This window comes from Schistocerca piceifrons, chromosome 2 (assembly GCF_021461385.2).
Source record: "Schistocerca piceifrons isolate TAMUIC-IGC-003096 chromosome 2, iqSchPice1.1, whole genome shotgun sequence".
Lineage (NCBI taxonomy): Eukaryota > Metazoa > Arthropoda > Insecta > Orthoptera > Acrididae > Schistocerca > Schistocerca piceifrons.
In genome coordinates, this window is record NC_060139.1 from 720,450,410 (window position 1) to 720,470,663 (window position 20,254).

Consider the following 20,254-nt stretch of genomic DNA (forward strand, 5'->3'; position numbering starts at 1 on the left):
TCTTCATCATGAACGTTTTCTCGTCCACTTTTAAATAAACGTACCCATTCATGGACAACTCCTTCACTCATAACTCTTGGTCCGTACACGGCACAAAGCTCACGATGAATAGCTGCTGCAGAATATCCTTTGGCTGTAAAAAACCTTATGACAGCACGCACTTCACATTTGGCGGGGTTTTCTATTGCAGCACACATTTCAAACTGCCACAAAAACTAAATTAGCGCAGGTACAACGTTCACTCGACCACGGCTTGATGCCGACTGACCTGTTGAGTGCGTGAACGCACAGATGGCGTCGCTACTCCCCCCACAACCCGCACTGTGACCAATCGGAGGTTACTTTCTGAACCGCCCTCGTATTTCCTCACTATTGAGCCAGAAGGGTATAAACCATTGAGAGGAAGAATGGCTGGAAGTGACAGAAGATAAGCTGTGCTCACCAAAACCTACTGTCCGGTTGCAGCAGTTCTTCCAGTTGCAGAGGGAATCCTCCAGTTTGTGCAGCCTGTAGATTACACATTTCAGAATACCACATTTTAACTGGGTGTGTTTTATACTCTGACAAGTTGGCATCAGTAAACTTAATCAAGGATGTGCCATCTGTTTTAGCTGATGACTAGATGAGTGTGGTGTACATTTTAAAATTTTGTTAGTTCTCCTCATTTCAGCCTAAGCTCTTACAATATAGGTGTTACTGTGTAGTGCAGCAGTGTAGCTGGTTCACCCACTTATAGTTTGGTTGTCGGACAGCCATGTGTACTGCTGTAGTGTGTTAATATTGATATATTTTTCTTTGAGCTGTTTAATGATTATCAAAGCCCTTTTTAAAGAATGGATTATATGTCAAGCTTGTGTGTGTGTGTGTGTGTGTGTGTGTGTGTGTGTGTGTGTGTGTGTGTGTGTATTCTCATGTAAGAAGTTCTAGGAAAATATTTAATTTTTTACTTGAGGACAGTTTTTTAATACTTCGTCATTTAAACACTTACATCTTGGCAGACTTAATTATTATCCAAAATAACCTCAATGCTGTGTCCTCTAAACAATTCTATCACCACAATAAAGCAAGGTCTGCAAGAAATCTTGCTTTTAAATTATATTTTTCAGTAATTCTTCGTTGTGACTCGATAAGCAAGTGGGTGTTACATTTCTAGTGCTGTAGAGTATTGCATGTATTGCAGTACTATTCTAAGGTGCAGTTCTCACAGATGATAACAAAACGTGACACAATGCATAGCAATATAGGTTGCACAACATGACACTTATCACTGTTAAACTGGTGTTCCACTGGGATGATACAATATGCGATATGATGCGCAATGGGCTTGCCTTGTGACGAGCAACAAGGCAGCACGAATCATGTTTCAGTTTCAATAATGAGCTCTTCTGAATGTAGTGTATTGTGGTTTATCATTATTTAAAGCTCAAAAAAACTGAAAAAGAACAGGAAGTACTGTGTGCATGCTTTCAGTGCTATAAATATCAAACATAGTTCAACTGTAGTTTCTTATGCTCTCTCCCGACACAAACACAAATTCATCTACATCTACATCTACATGGATACTCTGCAAATCACATTAAAGTGCCTGGCAGAGAGGGTTTATTGAACCACCTTCACAATTCTCTCTTATTCCAATCGCGTATAGCGCATGGAAAGAATGAACACCTATATCTTTCTGTACGAGCTCTGATTTCCCTTATTTTATCGTGGTGATTGTTCCTCCCTATGTAGGTCGGTGTCAAAAATATATTTTCGCATTCGGAAGAGAAAGTTGGTGACTGGAATTTCGTGAGAAGATTCCATCACAACGAAAAACGCCTTTCTTTTAATGATTTCCAGCCCAAATCCTGTACCATTTCTGTGATACTCTCTCCCATATTTCGTGATAATACAAATCGTGCTGCCTTTCTTTGAACTTTTTGATGTACTCCGTCAGTCCTATCAGGTAAGGATCCCACACCGCACAGCAGTATTCTAAAAGAGGACAGACAAGCGTAGTGTAGGCAGTCTCCTTAGTAGGTCTGTTAAATTTCTAAGTGTCCTGCCAAAAAAACGCCGTCTTTGGTTAGCCTTCCCCACAACATTTTCTATGTGTTCCTTCCAATTTAAGTTGTTTGTAATTGTAAAACTTAGGTATTTAGTTGAATTTATGGCTTTTAGATTAGACTCGTTTATCATGTAACCTAAGTTAAACGAGTTCCTTTTAGCACTCATGTGGATGACCTCACACTTTTCGTTATTTAGGGTCAATTGCCACTTTTCGCACCATTCCGATATTTCTTCTAAATCATTTTGCAGTTTGTTTTGATCTTCTGATGAGTTTATTAGTCCAGAATGAGATTTTCACTCTGCAGCGGAGTGTGCGCTGATATTAAACTTCCTGGCAGATTAAAACTGTGTGCCGGACCGAGACTCGAACTCGGGACCTTTTCCTTTCGAAGGGCAAGTGCTCTACCAACTGAGCTACCCAAGCACGACTCACGCTCCGTCCTCACAGCTTTACTTCTGCCAGTACCTCGTCTCCTAATTTCCAAACTGGCAGACAGGACGCCTGTTGTGAAGATTGACAGGAAAATGCCCTTGTGTCGCATCCTCACAACAGGTGGGCCACTCTGATTGTAGAGGAAAGAATTAATTGTTTTGGAAGCTGGGATTAGTGTTTCCACATTCGTTTGTGTTTTAGCAGTGCTGAAATTTTGTCTCCCGTCTCTTTGTAATTTTATAATTGCATGTACAAGTTGATATGACCACATTTATTGATTGTTGCAGGTATCTGTGGTTAGAGGCTGTTCTGTCTTGGTTACCCTCTGTACCACTTCACCATGTCGAAGTAATGAACACTGGAAAAGATTACGTTGGTGATGCCAGAGTTGTGATACTGTCTTATGACCTGTTAGCGAGGCATCACAAAGACCTTAATCTGTCAAGATTTGGAATCGTAATTTTGGTATGATTTGATGGTACATAATTTAAAGTTTTATTTGTAAGGAAAGGAACGCATACATGTAATTATACTGAAGTAGGTAGAACAAATTTCTACTTGCTGAGTAAGAGCGAAGTCTTATCACAGTCACAACATATAACCACAAAATTTTTTGTTATCATTAGAATATCTTGACATGAAATTGTTTTTTTCAAATTATGGTAGCTGTAAAATGAGATTTTCACTCTGCAGCGGAGTGTGCGCTGATATGAAACTTCCTGGCAAATTAAAACTGTGTGCCCGACCGAGACTCGAACTCGGCACCTTTGATTTTCGCGGGCAAGTGCTCTACTATCTGAGCTACTGATGCACGACTCACGCCCGGTACTCACAGCTTTACTTCTGCCAGTATCTCTTTATGGTAGCTGTCTTCAATTTAACCAAAACTGTCATTGAGGTCACATGACATTTTACACTCGCCTACTAAATGTCCTGTAAAGCCATGCATTTTTTGTATCTTGATCTCAGATTGTACACAGCCTAGTTAGTTTTATTCTATAGGGACAATCTGTGCCAAATTTTATTTATGTTGCTAACGCACAAAACACTGGTACACTTTCAAGAATAAAGATGACAATGTGATTCCAGATTGTCTTTAACAAGTAAGTAATTAGCTCTCTGGCTGTGACCAATTTGAGTCAAAGAAGTAAGCACAGTGCAGCTGTAAACAGCCAACTAGTGTGTCTGAAATCTTTTACCGGAAATGGAAAACCAAAGAGAGAAAGCTGCTCCAACATTATGGTGTGCAGATATATGTAAGCAAACTAAAGTGGGAAGTGAATGAGCCACAGGAGTAACCTTGCATTTAGACCTAATTTTGGGTCAAGAAATAGGCCCATGTTTGACATCATTTGAGCATCTCTGGGCTCATGATCCTGTTTGTACATAATTGATTTCCATGCTTTCCCATACATTATCTGAATTGCTCTACGTCTGGATCTCTCTCTCTCTCTCTCTCTCTCTCTCTCTCTCTCTCTCTCTCTCTCTCTCTCTCTCTCAGTTAATTTTATCTTTGGAATTTTTAATTTCTGTTGCAAGTATTTTATTTTTAACAAGATTTTGGGGGTGGTATGTGCTTGTTTATCAGGTATTAGTTGTACTTTTTTGTGCATTCAGTCTGTTTTATATAGTCCCACTTTCATTTTATAGAAATTATTATTTTTGTAATTGCTAGTTTCTGTAATGTTCATTTAGTACCACACTATTACTTACTTGGGGGAACAACTGTTAATACTAGAGACAAACAGTCTGTGAATACTTTGATGTGAAGCTGATGTCTAACACATTACACGTGCCTTTCCAGCTCACACTGAAGAAATATTAATTGTATTCATTATGCTATAACTAATGTCAGTGAATGAAATTTTTTTGATTATTTTAGATAATATTTGTTATTTTTTTTTTTTTGTTTGAATGAGTAAAATATTGCTGCTTGCTTATTTGTGCCCCATAAGTAGTGTAAAAATATTGCAATTTCTTCTCTTAAAATTTTAAAATTGGGAATTTATTAACTGTAGCAATTTTGTAAGGTATGCTGATAATAGTTAAAAGCACACCAGCAGTTTTATGGGTTGCTGTCAGTATGGGAAATGCATGACCATAAACTGTTGGCTTGATTTGTACTAATCTGAGGGGTCAGTTGTGTATCTTTGCTTTAAATTCCATACATTTTAACACAAAACTTGAAACACTTTCTAGCATTTAAGTGAATTATCAAAAAATAGAAATAAATAAGCACAGTGACTGGGTAAAACCCGTAGGATTAGTATATGTTGATGAAACCAGAATGTTACATTTTCAACCAAATAAATATTTATTAAATCTTTATTTAAACAAAGTTCACGCAAATGACAATAATGCACTCACATGGATTGCATATTTAAATAAAAAAATTAAACGGTAATTAATTTTGTAGTACGTCATGTGAACAGACCATTGAATACAGAAATGAGTGCAAGCAAATTTCATTTAACTACCCAATAATTCAGGAATGCCCCTGCAAACATTCGAAGTCCGAAAGCACATTCTTTCCATTATTACTTGCAATGTAAGCTAACATTCATTGTACTGAATAGTCATTGTCAAAAAACATCAAGTCTGTCAACGACAGAAATTTACGTATTAACTGTAGCAAATTGTTCACATCTGCCTCAAATCCTGTAAGGAAGATTAAAAGATTGTGTAGTTGCATAAAATCGATCACCGTAAAACACTGTCAAATAATGTAAGCCCCATGATAACCTAGAGTCCACTCAAATATTAAAGTATTTAACTCGCATGTGGATGCTCAGCTGTATAGTATTTTTACCAAAACACACTCATCAATACCAACAATAAACCACAAACAAAAGAAGCTGCATTTCCAAGTGCTTGCACTTCAATTATCTTATAAAAATAAGACACATTACTGAATCCAAATTAGTTACTTAAATAATGACCACAATTTAAATGTAAATCTAATTACAAATACATACATGATACTATAAAACAACATTATTGTGGTCATTTTGCAACATTTCATTGAAATATCAGCTCAGTATCAAAGTTATGACAAAGTTCAGAATGCTTGTCTGCATCCAGTTTTGCAACTCCACAAAACTTATGGGAAATTATAAATGTTTATGAAACATTAAATTTTGGTTACTCATCCACTAGGAATACTAGGTAAAGATCTGGGAAACTCATGCTGCCTTTATATTACGTGTTACAGTGGAGGATTAGTTGCATTGGCACATTTGTATATAAATTTGTAATAAACTCGTCCATAGCCTGATTTGAAATGTAGCTTGTTGTGGTGTTTAGTGAGATCATCAGCTTCCATATGATGCAGCATATGCTTATAATTGCCTCACTGGTTTAATTGGTACTGATTTTATAATCTGTCATAATTAAAACCAATATTCATTCTGGAGTTGTACTTGACTCTGCAATGAGCTAATCTCATCGCTGGAATTTTTCTGGTGTACGTGGTTTTTCTATGCTGTGTGTGGGTGTGTAGTGTAATTACATTGAAAATATATACATTTCATCGTAAGTTTCATCCATTGCAGCTGACATTGTCTAATCCTCCTTTGTCAGTATGCACACAATTGTCTCAGGGAAAAGCTGTAATCTGGTCTCCTAGGCATTTGGATGCCTTGCATTCCAAACCCAGCCTGGCCTGGTTACTCACTTATCCCCCCCCACCTTGACTGGTTATCCGCACTGTTAAATACGTGCCAGTGTCTGCCATCCTGCAAGCCAGCTGCTTATAATGCCACAAGTTTTGCACCTGCATCAATGTCAGGTTTGTCAGAGACCAAGCTGCAGCTCAGCTGGTCAGTGATGGGGAAGAAATCCACCATATCCCCTTCCTTTTAAGGAACTCTACTGGCATTCAGATTATGTGATTTTGGAAAATATAAATCAGGAACACCTGGCTGGTATATGAATTCCACAACTCCCAAAAGTGATACCAGTATCTTAACATTGTACCAGTTCATTCATTGTTATTAATGAAGAGTGCTCTTAGAGACAGCTAATTCACACACCTCTTGTGCTGTTTCGGTTAAAAATTGTTGCTATTGATGCTTTTAGTTATAGCAGTTGAATTAAACCAGTGGTCAGTAAACTGATACACTAAAGTGCGCGTCATTTATGTTGGCTGCCAAGTTTAGGTTCGTTCTGCGCATCTGACGTCACAAAACACAGTCAGCCAATGAACAGACGACGACGTTGCCACATCTCGACTGAAGTGTAGAGCATGGACGAGTATCTTCAGTTTTAGAAACGTTCAGTCATAAATAAAGTAATAGAACAAAAGCAATGTCTTGATAGCAGACATTATTTTATAGAAAGTTTGGAGAAAGCATTCTTTATACCAATTGCTTCATATTCTATTAATTAATTAAACCAAACAAGCAATAAGACTCCTAATTCAGGCAACAGCAAGGAAAGGTGTTTGTATCACACTCACGAACCACTTTTTCGCAATAAAGAACAGCGGTAATTGTTTATTTCCTATTGTATTTCGACGAAGCGTGAGTAATTCATAGTCACACCAACAGTGTTTGTCAGTATTTTGCACGCCGTGTTATAGTCCTAATGGCGTTATGTTGTCAGACGTGGTGCGTTAGCGTAACGGATAAGGTGTCGGGCTGCTGCGCGGAAGGTTATGAGTTCAAACCTTGTGTGGTGCTTAATATTTTCATTATTTAAAAATAATATCGAAGTGCCTTACTTCGCGAATTTTACTCGTTTGAATGCAATTTTTTTAAATTTCTAGTGCTTTCTCTCTTCATTAACCCTTTCGCTGCTGCAGACACGTGCTCGCCGCATTCCGTGCTGTGCGCGATTTTGTCATCACTGCACTGCTCGCCTGTGCAGACACATGGTGTTCCCACTGCTTTGACACACTTATCATTCGATTTCACAAAAACTATTTGGCCCAAAAATTTGATGTTTACACATCTTCTTGACTGATACCTTCCCCCCATAAATGACTTAATTGTGTTTCGATGTTCAACGCAGTTATTATGCAGCATTAAATCTAGTAAACCATTGCACGAAATTTTGAAGAGTTTGCAGAGGTAGAAGTCCATAGAGTATACTTTCCGAATGGTCGATTTTAGTTGCCACAATGTTGAGAACTAAATGTGGACAAGATACCTAAATTTCATATAAAATTTACTGTATAACAATAGCTCATTTAAGTACCACATAGGTGTCATATGTAATATTGAGAAATATTCTGTCTTTCGCGACTGTAACAAAAGTTTTATTTACACCTAGCACGTTTGGCTTTATTTTAAAGCACTTCAATCAATCAAAAGGAAGTAGACAAAATACATTAAACAAAACTGTGGACTTACAAAAACATTAGGACTTGAATATACCGTCTATCAGTGAAGTGTTCTGAGCTATGTCAAATATAATTTTTGTGTGTGGCGCACACAAACATCATTTATTTGCTAAAACACTGATCTGCCAACACAAACGTTGAATATTGTGGTACCGCAGCACAAAACTACAAAAGGTGACTTGGCAATGGAGGAGACAAAATACTGTCCACTGAAGATGCTTCAAAAGAGAGAAACGCGTCTGGTCTAAATAAGCCCCTTATTACAGTTGCAGAAGAGGAATATTTTGCAGTACCATTGGTAAAATTGCGACTGTGGAACAAAAACAAGAAAGAGAACATGAGTACCATTGTGTATGTGCCATACCTTTCCTTGATTGAAGTACTTTAAAATAAATCCAAACGTGTCCAGTGTAAATAATACTTTTATTACAGTCGCGAAAGACGGAATATTTCTCAATACTACATACAACACCTATGTCGTACTTATTAAATGAGATATTGTTATACAGTAAATTTTATATGAAATTTGGGTATCTTGTCCACATTTCATTCTCAACATTGTGGCAACTAAAATCGAGCATACGGAAAGTGTACGCTATGGACTTCTACCTCTGCAAACTCTCCAAAATTTCGTGCAGTGGTTTTTGGCCCAAATAGTTTTTGTGGAATCGATTGATAAGAGTGTCAAAGCAGTCGGAACACGATGTGTCTGCACAGGCGAGCAGTGCAGTGACAAAATCGCGCACAGCGCGGAATGCAGGGAGCACGTCTTTGTAGCAGCGAAAGGGTTAATGCGGCCGTGGTGGCTTTACTTCATCAACTGCGCGCTCCCCCCTAAACGTAAGCTTGCGAACTATGCTATACTATGACGCTGCTTCTATTGGCGCGTGCGTCGTGTGCAACTGGCAACGCAGCAATCTCCCGCGTCTGGGCGGGCATGCGCGAGCCGCCAAGATAAAAGAATTGAACTATAACATCAGCTGGCAATAGTCTTTAAGAAAACAGTGCCAAGCTGAAAGAAATGGAGATTCATGATCACAGGCCAGAGAGAAAGGAAGTAAGGAAATAATCTGGCTTAATAAAAGATGTTAAAGTTTCTTAATAGAATGAATTTAAACAAGTACATGTATCAAGTGAGATTTAATTTTTAAGCAATTAATGTAGTGAGAAGAAAGTGATAACTAAGTATAAATATAAAATACTACCAATCAGTAATATTTAAACTTTGTATCCAGTTTTAAGTAATGAGAGTTAGTTTCTTTCCAGTTGCATGGTTCCTTATTTGTGATGAATCTCTCTTTATGCAGCTTCCCATGAGTAGAAGTATGCATCCCTGTGTGTTACCATCTATTTTGTTTCCTGCTTTCCTCCAGTAACAGAATTACATAGATTTCTGAATGCATGATACTTAGAGAGAGAGAGAGAGAGAGAGAGAGAGAGAGAGAGAAACGTATCTATGTTTTTTTTTCACTAATTATGCATTTTATTTTCCACCTCTTAGGATGAATCACATTTTTTGAAGAACATAAAAACAGCTAGAACAAAGGCAGCATTATTTGTAGCTAGGGGGTGTAGAAGAGTAGTGCTGCTAAGTGGAACTCCGGCACTTTCCCGACCATGTGAGCTATACACCCAGATTGCTGCCATTGAACATAACGCATTCCCAAGGTAGATATGCTACAGTGTCTTTTGATAATTGCAACCCTTGTTATTTTTATGAACTTCCAGCATGATGGAAAAATTGCAGCTCAGAAACTTCTGTTAATCAGTACAATTAAAAGCCAGACAGAGTTCCAAATTTCACTTTTTTTATTTACTTGATAACTAGTTTCGGGTCTGGACCCATTTTCAGATCATCCTACAGGACAGAAAACCAGATTTACACTCACGTACAATACTGGTATTACTTAATTTTTAAGCGCATGCCTAAAATACAGAAAATAAAACAAAGATGATGTGACTTACCATACGAAAGCGCTGGCAGGTCGATAGAAACACAAACAGACGCATACATATTACATTGATATATATATATATATATATATATATATATATATATATATATATATATATATATATATATATATATAAAAAACCAAAGATGAGGTGACTTACCGAACAAAAGCGCTGGCATGTCTATAGACACAACAAACTGTTGATATATATATATATATATATATATATATATATATATATATATATATATATATATCAAGCTTTCGCAACAAACTGTTGCCTCATCAGGAAAGAGGGAAGGAGAGGGAAAGACGAAAGGATGTGGGTTTTAAGGGAGAGGGTAAGGAGTCATTCCAATCCCGGGAGTGGAAAGACTAACCTTAGGGGGAAGAAAGGACGGGTATACACTCGCACACACACACATATCCATCCACACATATACAGACACAAGCAGACATATTTAAAGACAAAGAGTTTGGACAGAGATGTTAGTCGAGGCAGAAGTGCAGAGGCAAAGATGTTGTTGAATGACGGGTGAGGTATGAGTGGCGGCAACTTGAAATTAGCGGAGATTGAGGCCTGGTGGATAATGGGAAGAGAGGATATATTGAAGAGCAAGTTCCCATCTCCGGAGTTCGGATAGGTTGGTGTTAGTGGGAAGTATCCAGATAACCCGGACGGTGTAACACTGTGCCAAGATGTGCTGGCCGTGCACCAAGGCATGTTTAGCCACAGGGTGATCCTCATTACCAACAAACACTGTCTGCCTGTGTCCATTCATGCGAATGGACAGTTTGTTGCTGGTCATTCCCACATAGAATGCGTCACAGTGTAGGCAGGTCAGTTGGTAGATCACGTGGGTGCTTTCACACGTGGCTCTGTGTACACCTTCTGGGTTACAGGACTGGAGTAGGTGGTGGTGGGAGGGTGCATGGGACAGGTTTTACACCGGGGGCGATTACAAGGGTAGGAGCCAGAGGGTAGGGAAGGTGGTTTGGGGATTTCATAGGGATGAACTAAGAGGTTACGAAGGTTAGGTGGACGGCGGAAAGACACTCTTGGTGGAGTGGGGAGGATTTCATGAAGGATGGATCTCATTTCAGGGCAGATTTGAGGAAGTCGTATCCCTGCTGGAGAGCCACATTCAGAATCTGACCCAGTCCCGGAAAGTATCCTGTCACAAGTGAGGCACTTTTGTGGTTCTTCTGTGGGAGGTTCTGGGTTTGAGAGGATGAGGAAGTGGCTCTGGTTATTTGCTTCTGTACCAGGTCGAGAGGGTAGTTGCGGGATGCGAAAGCTGTTGTCAGGTTGTTGGTGTAATGCTTCAGGGATTCCGGACTGGAGCAGATTCGTTTGCCACGAAGACCTAGGCTGTAGGGAAGGGACCGTTTGATGTGGAATGGGTGGCAGCTGTCGTAATGGAGGTACTGTTGCTTGTTGGTGGGTTTGATGTGGACGGACGTGTGAAGCTGGCCATTGGACAGGTGGAGGTCAACATCAAGGAACGTGGCATGGGATTTGGAGTAGGTCCAGGTGAATCTGATGGAACCAAAGGAGTTGAGGTTGGAGAGGAAATTCTGGAGTTCTTCTTCACTGTGAGTCCAGATCATGAAGATGTCATCAATAAATCTGTACCAAACTTTGGGTTGGCAGGCCTGGGTAACCAAGAAGGCTTCCTCTACCCAACCCATGAATAGGTTGGCGTACGAAGGGCCCATCCTGGTACCCATGGCTGTTCCCTTTAATTGTTGGTATGTCTGGCCTTCAAAAGTGAAGAAGTTGTGGGTCAGGATGAAGCTGGCGAAGGTAATGAGGAAAGAGGTTTTAGGTAGGGTGGCAGGTGATCGGCGTGAAAGGAAGTACTCCATCGCAGCAAGGCCCTGGACGTGCGGTATATTTGTGTATAAGGAAGTGGCATCAATGGTTATAAGGATGGTTTCTGGGGGTAACGGATTGGGTAAGGATTCCAGGCGTTTGAGAAAGTGGTTGGTGTCTTTGATGATGGATGGGAGACTGCATGTAATGGGTTGAAGGTGTTGATCTACGTAGGCAGAGATACGTTCTGTGGGGGCTTGGTGACCAGCTACAATGGGGCGGCCGGGATGATTGGGTTTGTGAATTTTAGGAAGAAGGTAGAAGGTAGGGGTGCGGGGTGTTGGTGGGGTCAGGAGGTTGATGGAGTCAGGTGAAAGGTTTTGTAGGGGCCTAAGGTTCTGAGGATTCCTTGAAGCTCCGCCTGGACATTAGGAATGGGATTACCTTGGCAAACTTTGTATGTGGTGTTGTCGGAAAGCTGACGCAGTCCCTCAGCCACATACTCCCGACGATCAAGTACCACGGTCGTGGAACCCTTGTCCGCCGGAAGAATGACGATGGACCGGTCAGCCTTCAGATCACGGATAGCCTGGGCTTCAGCAGTGGTGATGTTGGGAGTAGGATTAAGGTTTTTTAAGAAGGATTGAGAGGCAAGGCTGGAAGTCAGAAATTCCTGGAAGGTTTGGAGAGGGTGATTTTAAGGAAGAGGAGGTGGGTCCCGCTGTGACGGGGGACGGAACTGTTCCAGGCAGGGTTCAATTTGGATAGTGTCTTGGGGAGTTGGATCATTAGGGGTAGGTTTAGGATCATTTTTCTTGGTGGCAAAGTGATACTTCCAGCAGAGAGTACGAGTGTAGGACAGTAAATCTTTGACGAGTGCTGTTTGGTTGAATCTGGGAGTGGGGCTGAAGGTGAGGCCTTTGGATAGGTCAGAGGTTTCGGATTGGGAGAGAGGTTTGGAGGAAAGGTTAACTACTGAATTAGGGTGTTGTGGTACCAGATTGTGTTGATTGGAATTTTGAGGTTTTGGTGGGAGTGGAGCTGGAAGTGGGAGACTGAGTAAATGGGAGAGACTGGGTTTGTGTGCAATGAGAGGTGGTTGAGGTTTGCTGGAAAGGTTGTGAAGGGTGAGTGAGGTGCCTTTCCGAAGGTGGGAAACCAGGAGATTGGATAGTTTTTTAAGGTGAAGGGTGGCATGCTGTTCTAATTTGCAGTTGGACTGTAGGAGGATGCTCTGAATAGCCGGTGTCGATGTGGGAGAGGAAAGATTGAGGACTTTTATTAAGGATAGGAGTTGACGGGTGTGTTCATTGGCTGAGTTGATGTGTAGGTGAAGGATTAAGTGGGTGAGGGCAATGGATTGTTCAGTTTGGAACTGATGGAAAGAAGGGTTGCAGCCAGAGATGGGAACTTTAAGTGTGAGGCCTTTGGGGCTTATGCCAAATGTCAGACAAGCCTGAGAAAATAAAATATGCGAGCGTAATCTGGCTAGGGTGAAGGCATGTTTGCGGAGGGAATGTAAATAAAACTTAATGGGGTCGTTGTGGGGGTGTTGTGAGGGTGACATGGTATTAGAAGGTGGAAAGTGTAACATGAGGTTGAAATGAAAATGAAAGATAAAAATATGGGGAGAGATAAGGGTGAACTAGAAAGTAACTGGAGATCTGGTATGAAAAAAGGCGAAAAAGTGTTGGTTAAGTTGATCATGTGGTGAACTTGGGTTGGTAGACAGCGATGTGCATAAAGGTTAGGTGGGTGTGTTGCCGCTAAAACACGTTAAAGGACGGAGAAATTCGGGAAAATTTCGAAAAAAACATGTAAATGTATTAAAAGGAGTGGTGTTGTGGTGAAAGATTACGAAAATGGGGCTAACAATTGTCTGACGAAGAAATAATGACGTTAAAACCTGTGGGGAGCGGCTAAAAATGATCAGTGATGTGCGAAAAACGGAAGTGGAAATAAAGTGAAAGTTATTAGAACTAGCCAAAATGGTTGTTTAATATGTGAAAGCAGCTGTTATTGAACTAGAAACGGTGGATTTTATAGCAGCGGTAGTGTTGAAAGCGGAAAATAAAAATTTTTTTGGTTATGGTTTGGAACTGGGTTACGTATTATTGAGTATATATAGGCGGGATAAAATTGTATTACAGTAAAAAGAGGAAGGTGAATACAAAGTGAGACTACTGGTAAAAACAGAAAGAGAAAATAAGATGACAGGAAGGATTTCGAAATGCAACAGCAACAATAACAAACGTAATTGTTGGGTTCAAATTAATGATATGATTATAATAGAGGGAAACATTCCACGTAGGAAAAATATATCTAAAAACAAAGATGATGTGACTTACCAAATGAAAGTGCTGGCAGGTCGACAGACACACAAACAAACACAAACATACACACAAAATTCAAGCTTTCGCAACAAACTGTTGCCTCATCAGGAAAGAGGGAAGGAGAGGGAAAGACGAAAGGATGTGGGTTTTAAGGGAGAGGGTAAGGAGTCATTCCAATCCCGGGAGCGGAAAGACTTACCTTAGGGGGAAAAAAGGACGGGTATACACACACACACACACACACACACACACACACACACACACACACACACATATCCGTCCACACATATACAGACACAAGCAGACATATTTAAAGACAAAGAGTTTGGGCAGAGATGTCAGTCGAGGCAGAAGTGCAGAGGCAAAGATGTTGTTGAATGACAGGTGAGGTATGAGTGGCGGCAACTTGAAATTAGCGGAGATTGAGGCCTGGTGGATAAAGGGAAGAGAGGATATATTGAAGAGCAAGTTCCCATCTCCGGAGTTCGGATAGGTTGGTGTTAGTGGGAAGTATCCAGATAACCCGGACGGTGTAACACTGTGCCAACATGTGCTGGCCGTGCACCAAGGCATGTTTAGCCACAGGGTGATCCTCATTACCAACAAACACTGTCTGCCTGTGTCCATTCACGCGAATGGACAGTTTGTTGCTGGTCATTCCCACATATAATGCGTCACTGTGTAGGCAGGTCAGTTGGTAGATCACGAAAGCTTGAATTTTGTGTGTATGTTTGTGTTTGTTTTGTGTGTCTATTGACCTGCCAGCGCTTTCGTTCGGTAAGTCACCTCATCCTTGTTTTTATGTACGACATTTAATACAATAACAGTAGAAGTCAACAATAAAATTAATACTTTTAAAATTTTTATCAAAAACAGTTACTTAAAATCACTCTACATTAAAATATAGCAGCACCACATACAATGCATTTAACAAAGTTGTATGACTAGTTGGCGCATAAAGATCAGTAAATGTGAACCACAACATTAGTATTTTAAAAAAATATCAATAAGGCATTAAAAAATTCTTCTTCACTTCCAACCCTTTACAAACATAAAAACTTTACATTAACAAATGTTGCAAAATATATCAAGATAAAACTGTTGTTTCTGACATGTTCTAGGTAAAAACACACATTAAAACTATGAAGTTGTCTTCCACAAAACGCCAAAAATGTACTTGCCCTCCTGGGAGAAGACATAGCATAAACACACTCGTAGGCATATAGGGTGGGAGTGGGGCTGTAGAGGGACGGGAAGGGCAATAAGAGATAAATGGGGGGGGGGGGGGGGATGGAAGGTGAGGAAATGGGTTGGAGGAAGGGGGGGAGGGGTGGAGAAGCATGAAGATGAAATCAAATGGACAACATGGCAAGAATGGAAATGATGTATTATCAGTAGCAGAAAAACAGACGTACTGAAATTGGACTGGAAATGACTGTTTGCCATTTTTGTAATCAAATAAATAAGAACTACTATAGACTAACAGATTCAATAGAGAAAGCATACATCATATGTTACTCAGAAGTATCCGATAGATAGTATATGCTAACAAAAAGGAACAGAAACAATATTTTTTTAATAATTTAGGAAGACCACATAATCAACCAGTAAACAGAGCTTCATAATCTACAACACACATCATACCGCATATACAGAGTAAAAGTTCAACAAAAACAGAAACCGTATCCAACCAGCAGCATCATATAGGCACCACAGACAATAGTGCATCCAGAGATCAAAATGTTATACTCCTCAGTATATCAGCAACGGAACAGAAACTGAACTCAGTGCATGACAATCAACCTGGGGAACAAAATGTAACTATGAGAAGATTAGAAAAGGAGAGCTGAGGAGGAGAGGGGGGGGGGGGGGGAGGAATTGAGGAGAGGGAGGACCAGGTGTACAGGAGCTTGTGATCAAGGGTTGGTGGTAAGGGAAGGGAACATGACCTATACATCATTTTGAAACAGAGCAAAGAACTTGCTAAACCGAAAATTGGCTTGGTTGTTCAGAATTTTATCCAGCTCCTTTATTTTGCTCTTCAAGATCTCAAGTTCCTCCAAAATATCCAACTGCATATCTTTTGATGCATGCTGCAAAATCATCAAATGTGTTATTTTTAATACCAACCCGGTGACCATTTTTTAAATGCTTTCCGAACACAATCCTATTAGAGGAGCCCACATGTTCTTTAAAACAGATGACAAACCTTCTGCCCATTTGTCCAATATAAAATGATTTGCAGGATCTGCATTGTAACTTACATATGCCTGATGAATTATATTTACCATCCCCCTGACCCCCACCACAATTGCTGAGCCTATGTTTCAACTTATACCTTAGTTGCCCACTTGTACGGTATCCTATCCTAAATCTTTTTGGGAAGGAGTCCCCTATATTGCAACATTACGTACTTTTTTGTATGATCTGTCCACGGTGGTTTCATCTGCCTGTCCTTTCTGCACAAAACGGAAACCAGCAATTGCTTACAGCCATTAGTCACCACAACCTGCTTCAAAATATTTAACTCTTTTATTAACTTGGTCCTCATTTAGAGGCAAACTCGACAGTCGTGCTACCATACTACGAATGTAGGCTACCTTACGTGTAATGGGATGAGTGGAATCAGTGCATAGTATAGCATTAGAGTGGGTTAGCTTCCGAAAAATAGAGAAGCCAAGACTCTCATCACTTTTCATAGTAAGATGATCCAGAAAACTCAATTTCCTATCCACTTCAACTTCCAGTGTGTACTTAATCTTTGGCTGCTGCTCATTGACTGGACACAATCTTATCATAAGTGCCCTTCACAATCATGAAAACATCAACAACATTAGACTTTTCAGGCTTTCCCTATGGATCTGTTGCAAATACACTTCTCGTGTTGGCTGCCAGATCGTATTCTGTAAATCGCATAATATTTCATCGATGCAACTGCTAGACATCCTTGGATGGTGGTAGTTGCTGCTGTCATTGCTGCAGGATGTGACTGATGAGAAGCGCACAATGGTGGTGAAATTTATGATGCCAGGAGCAGGTAATATGCATGTGTGGGAAAATGCTTACAGTTAAAGGAAAGCAGTGCCCCTAGTGCCTCCTGATTGGAGCCACTAGGGCACTGTGGGCAACGACTATGCTGCCGACACTCCTGTAGTTAAAAGCCGAATTAAATCTCAGCAGTGCATTGTGTCAAATCACGAAACAGAAGTTATTGTTTTCCCTTTTTTTGATGTAATGGCTGCCAATGCTGGATCCAGGTGGCACTTAATTGAAACCCTGCATCCCTCTTGTATTGTTAATATTGTCTGCTCTGTGGATATTTACAGTTTCCTTTACAACACAGTCCCAGAAATATGGTGCTGGGGATAAAATTTCAGTCTTTTCAGAAAACATAGTGCCTCATGTTCGGCAAATTCTTTGCTATCACTGATTTTTCAGTTTTCCCCAGGCATGTATTATGGTGTTCGACACAACATTCTTTCATGACTCAGCATGTAGTTCCATATAAGATTTATCCACATTGCCATGGGATCGTACACATGCCATGTTTCCTAAGGCCTAAGCCATTTTAGACAAAGCACAATAAATTCCTCAATTTTGCTGGTGGCTGAAAAACACAATTGATGTCATGCCTTTTGAGGATTCTCTCTATTCTTGAGGATATGCTGCCAAAAAAGGGCAAGGACACCATTGCAATGGGTGTCTCCGCATCTTCGTTTACATCCCTGCTTTGAATTTGCTTAGAATGCAATGCGTGGTGTATCTGTCTGTCAGAATAGCCATTCTGTTGGAATATCATTCTTAGGTATTGTAGCTCACCAGGTAGACTGTTGGCATCTCAGACTGCAAGTGCTCTATGCACTTGAGAACGTAAAACACTATCGCATTGTGCAGGGTGATGACAACTTGTGGCCCGCAAATACAGCTCTGTGTGAGTTGATTTGCACTAGAGACTTTGTCCCAGTGTGCACCATTGGCTTTCTTTCTGACCAAGACATCCAGGAGTGGTAAATGCCATCATTTTCCACTTCCATTGTGAACTGTATACTCGGATGGAGTGAGTGCAGATGCCGAAGAAACACAGGTAATGTCTCTGTTCCTTGGGGCCACACCACAAATGTATCATGTACGTACCACCGGAAGCAGGAAGGTTTGTGACTTGAAAAGTGCAGTGCTTTTTCCGCAAGTCTTACATAAAATTGTTGGCCGCCATGGGAGACAGAGGACTTCCCATGGTGACACTGCCCACCTGCTCAATATACTGAACACTGAATAAGAAATAAGTTGAGGTAAGCAGTTGTTTAAACAGTGCCACTGTGTCTTTCTCAAACTGGCTGCTGACAAGCTCTTAAAAGCCCTGCTGAGATACTTTCGTAAATAAAGATACAGTGTCAAAGCTAATCAAAAGATGTGATGGTTGTAGCTTAAGTGTCTTCAGGCAACCTGTGAAGTCCTCTGAATTCCAGATATTGTGGTCATGCTTGCTTGTAAGAGGCCCAACAGTGTAGTAAGATGTTTGGCCAGAAAATAGGTAGGAGCTCCAATGTTGCCCAGTATCTTTGGTAGGCCGTAGAGTTTTTGGGGAACTGCAGCCTGTTGGCATAAGCTCTTAATGACTCTAGTAGGAATAGGACTCTTCTTAAAAAGACCTGATGTTTCTCTCTGGATTTTGGCATTTAGATCCTCTCTTAGCTTGCAATAAGCAGGATCGTCAAGCTGTGCCTCCATCTTGCTGTTGTATTCAGCTTGTGGCAGAAGGATGGTGGCATTCCCCTTGCCATCAGGTAAAATGATGAGGTCTTTGTCTGCCCTCAAGTCTTGCAGAGCCTTCCTTTCTGCTGAACTGATGTTAAACTTCATTTGTGGGGCTCGTGTTAAAATTTCGAAAGTGTCCCTCCTAATCTCTTCTGCAACTTCACTGGGCAGCTTCAAAATTGCCTGCTCTTTGCCAGATGCGACATCTTAGACTGGAGCTGACTGTGATGGTATTGCATAGTTCAGACCTTTCTTGAGTCCTGCAATGGTCACATTGTCCCCGATACTATCTGTGAGGTTAAACATGGTGTGTTGGTGTGGTGTATTCCCTTCTTGCTGTTGGGCCTCGAGTTGAGTATACTTTGATAAGTGGCAAGCCTTGACTTGTTGTTTTTACCAGTCAGCTATCCCAGGACATAGCTGAGAGTTTAAAGAGATCTTCAGATGCAGTGATAGTAATTTCATGGACACCATGTACAGTACCCATCGTGTATAACGTATCCTCTTTCACTAGGGCTGGTTAAAATTTGATAGGTGTCTCTTCTGCAATTTCACTGAGGAGCTTCAAAATTGCCTGTTCTTTGCCAGATGTGATATCTCAGACTGGAGATGTGTGTGGTGGTGTTGCATAGTTCAAACCTTTCTCAAGCACTGCAACAGTCATGTTCTGGATTCCACCTGCATGATTAAACATGGTGTGTTGGTGTGGTGCATTTCCTTCTTGCTGTTGGGCCTCGAGATGAGTATATGTTGATATGTGGCGAACCTTGGCTTGTTGTTTTGACCAGATGCTATGTCCCAGGGTACCATCAGCTTTTCTTCTGACCATGACATCCAGGAATGGAAATATGTCATTTTTTCCACTTCAATTGTGAACTCATTTTTTCCACTTCCATTGTGAACTGAATATTTGGCCACCTGATTGCTATCTGACTGGTCAAAACAACAAGCCAAGCCTCAACAAATGTCAATTTTTTCTTGTCTCGAGAACCCAGCCTCAAGAAGGGGTTGCACCAGGTCGATGCACTAAGTTAAATCTCACAGATAGAATCCTGGACAATGTAGCCATTGCAGTGCTCCAGTCTGAGATGTCGTACCTGGCATAGAACAGGCAATTTTGAAGCTTTCCATTGACTTTGCAGAAGAGATTAGGAGGGACGTCTGGCAAATTTTAACACGAGCCTCACAAAGAAAGTTTAACACAAGCTCAGCAGAAAGGAAGACTCTGGAAGACTTGTGAGCAAACAAAGACCTCACCATTTTACCTGCTGGCAGGGGGAAAGCCACCGTTCTTCTGTCACATGCTGAATACAACAGCAAGATGGAGGCATTGCTTGATGATCCTGCTTATAGCAAGCTAAGAGAGAAACATTAAGCCTTCTCAAGAAGAGTTCTAATACTTTTAAAGTCTTCAAAAGCCTATGCCAACAAGCTGCAGTTACCCAAAGGCTGTACGGACTACCGAAGATACATATGGATGGGACAACTCTTTGCCCTGTACTGAGCAACATTGGAGCTCCTACCTATTTTCTGGGCAAACATCTTACTATGCTGCTGGGACACCTCATAGGC

At 40.7% G+C, this 20,254-nt stretch overlaps 1 protein-coding gene across 1 annotated transcript in view; it reads left to right on the top strand.

The window, feature by feature from the left end:
- The window catches only part of LOC124776379 (SWI/SNF-related matrix-associated actin-dependent regulator of chromatin subfamily A-like protein 1), a 135,695-nt gene that overhangs the window by 58,130 nt on the left and 57,311 nt on the right, over window positions 1-20,254 (top strand). Inside the window, exons 6-7 of the mRNA XM_047251343.1 lie at window positions 2,770-2,947; window positions 9,325-9,491. Coding sequence (XP_047107299.1) covers window positions 2,770-2,947; window positions 9,325-9,491 — 345 coding nt within the window. The remainder of the gene's footprint in view (window positions 1-2,769; window positions 2,948-9,324; window positions 9,492-20,254) is intronic.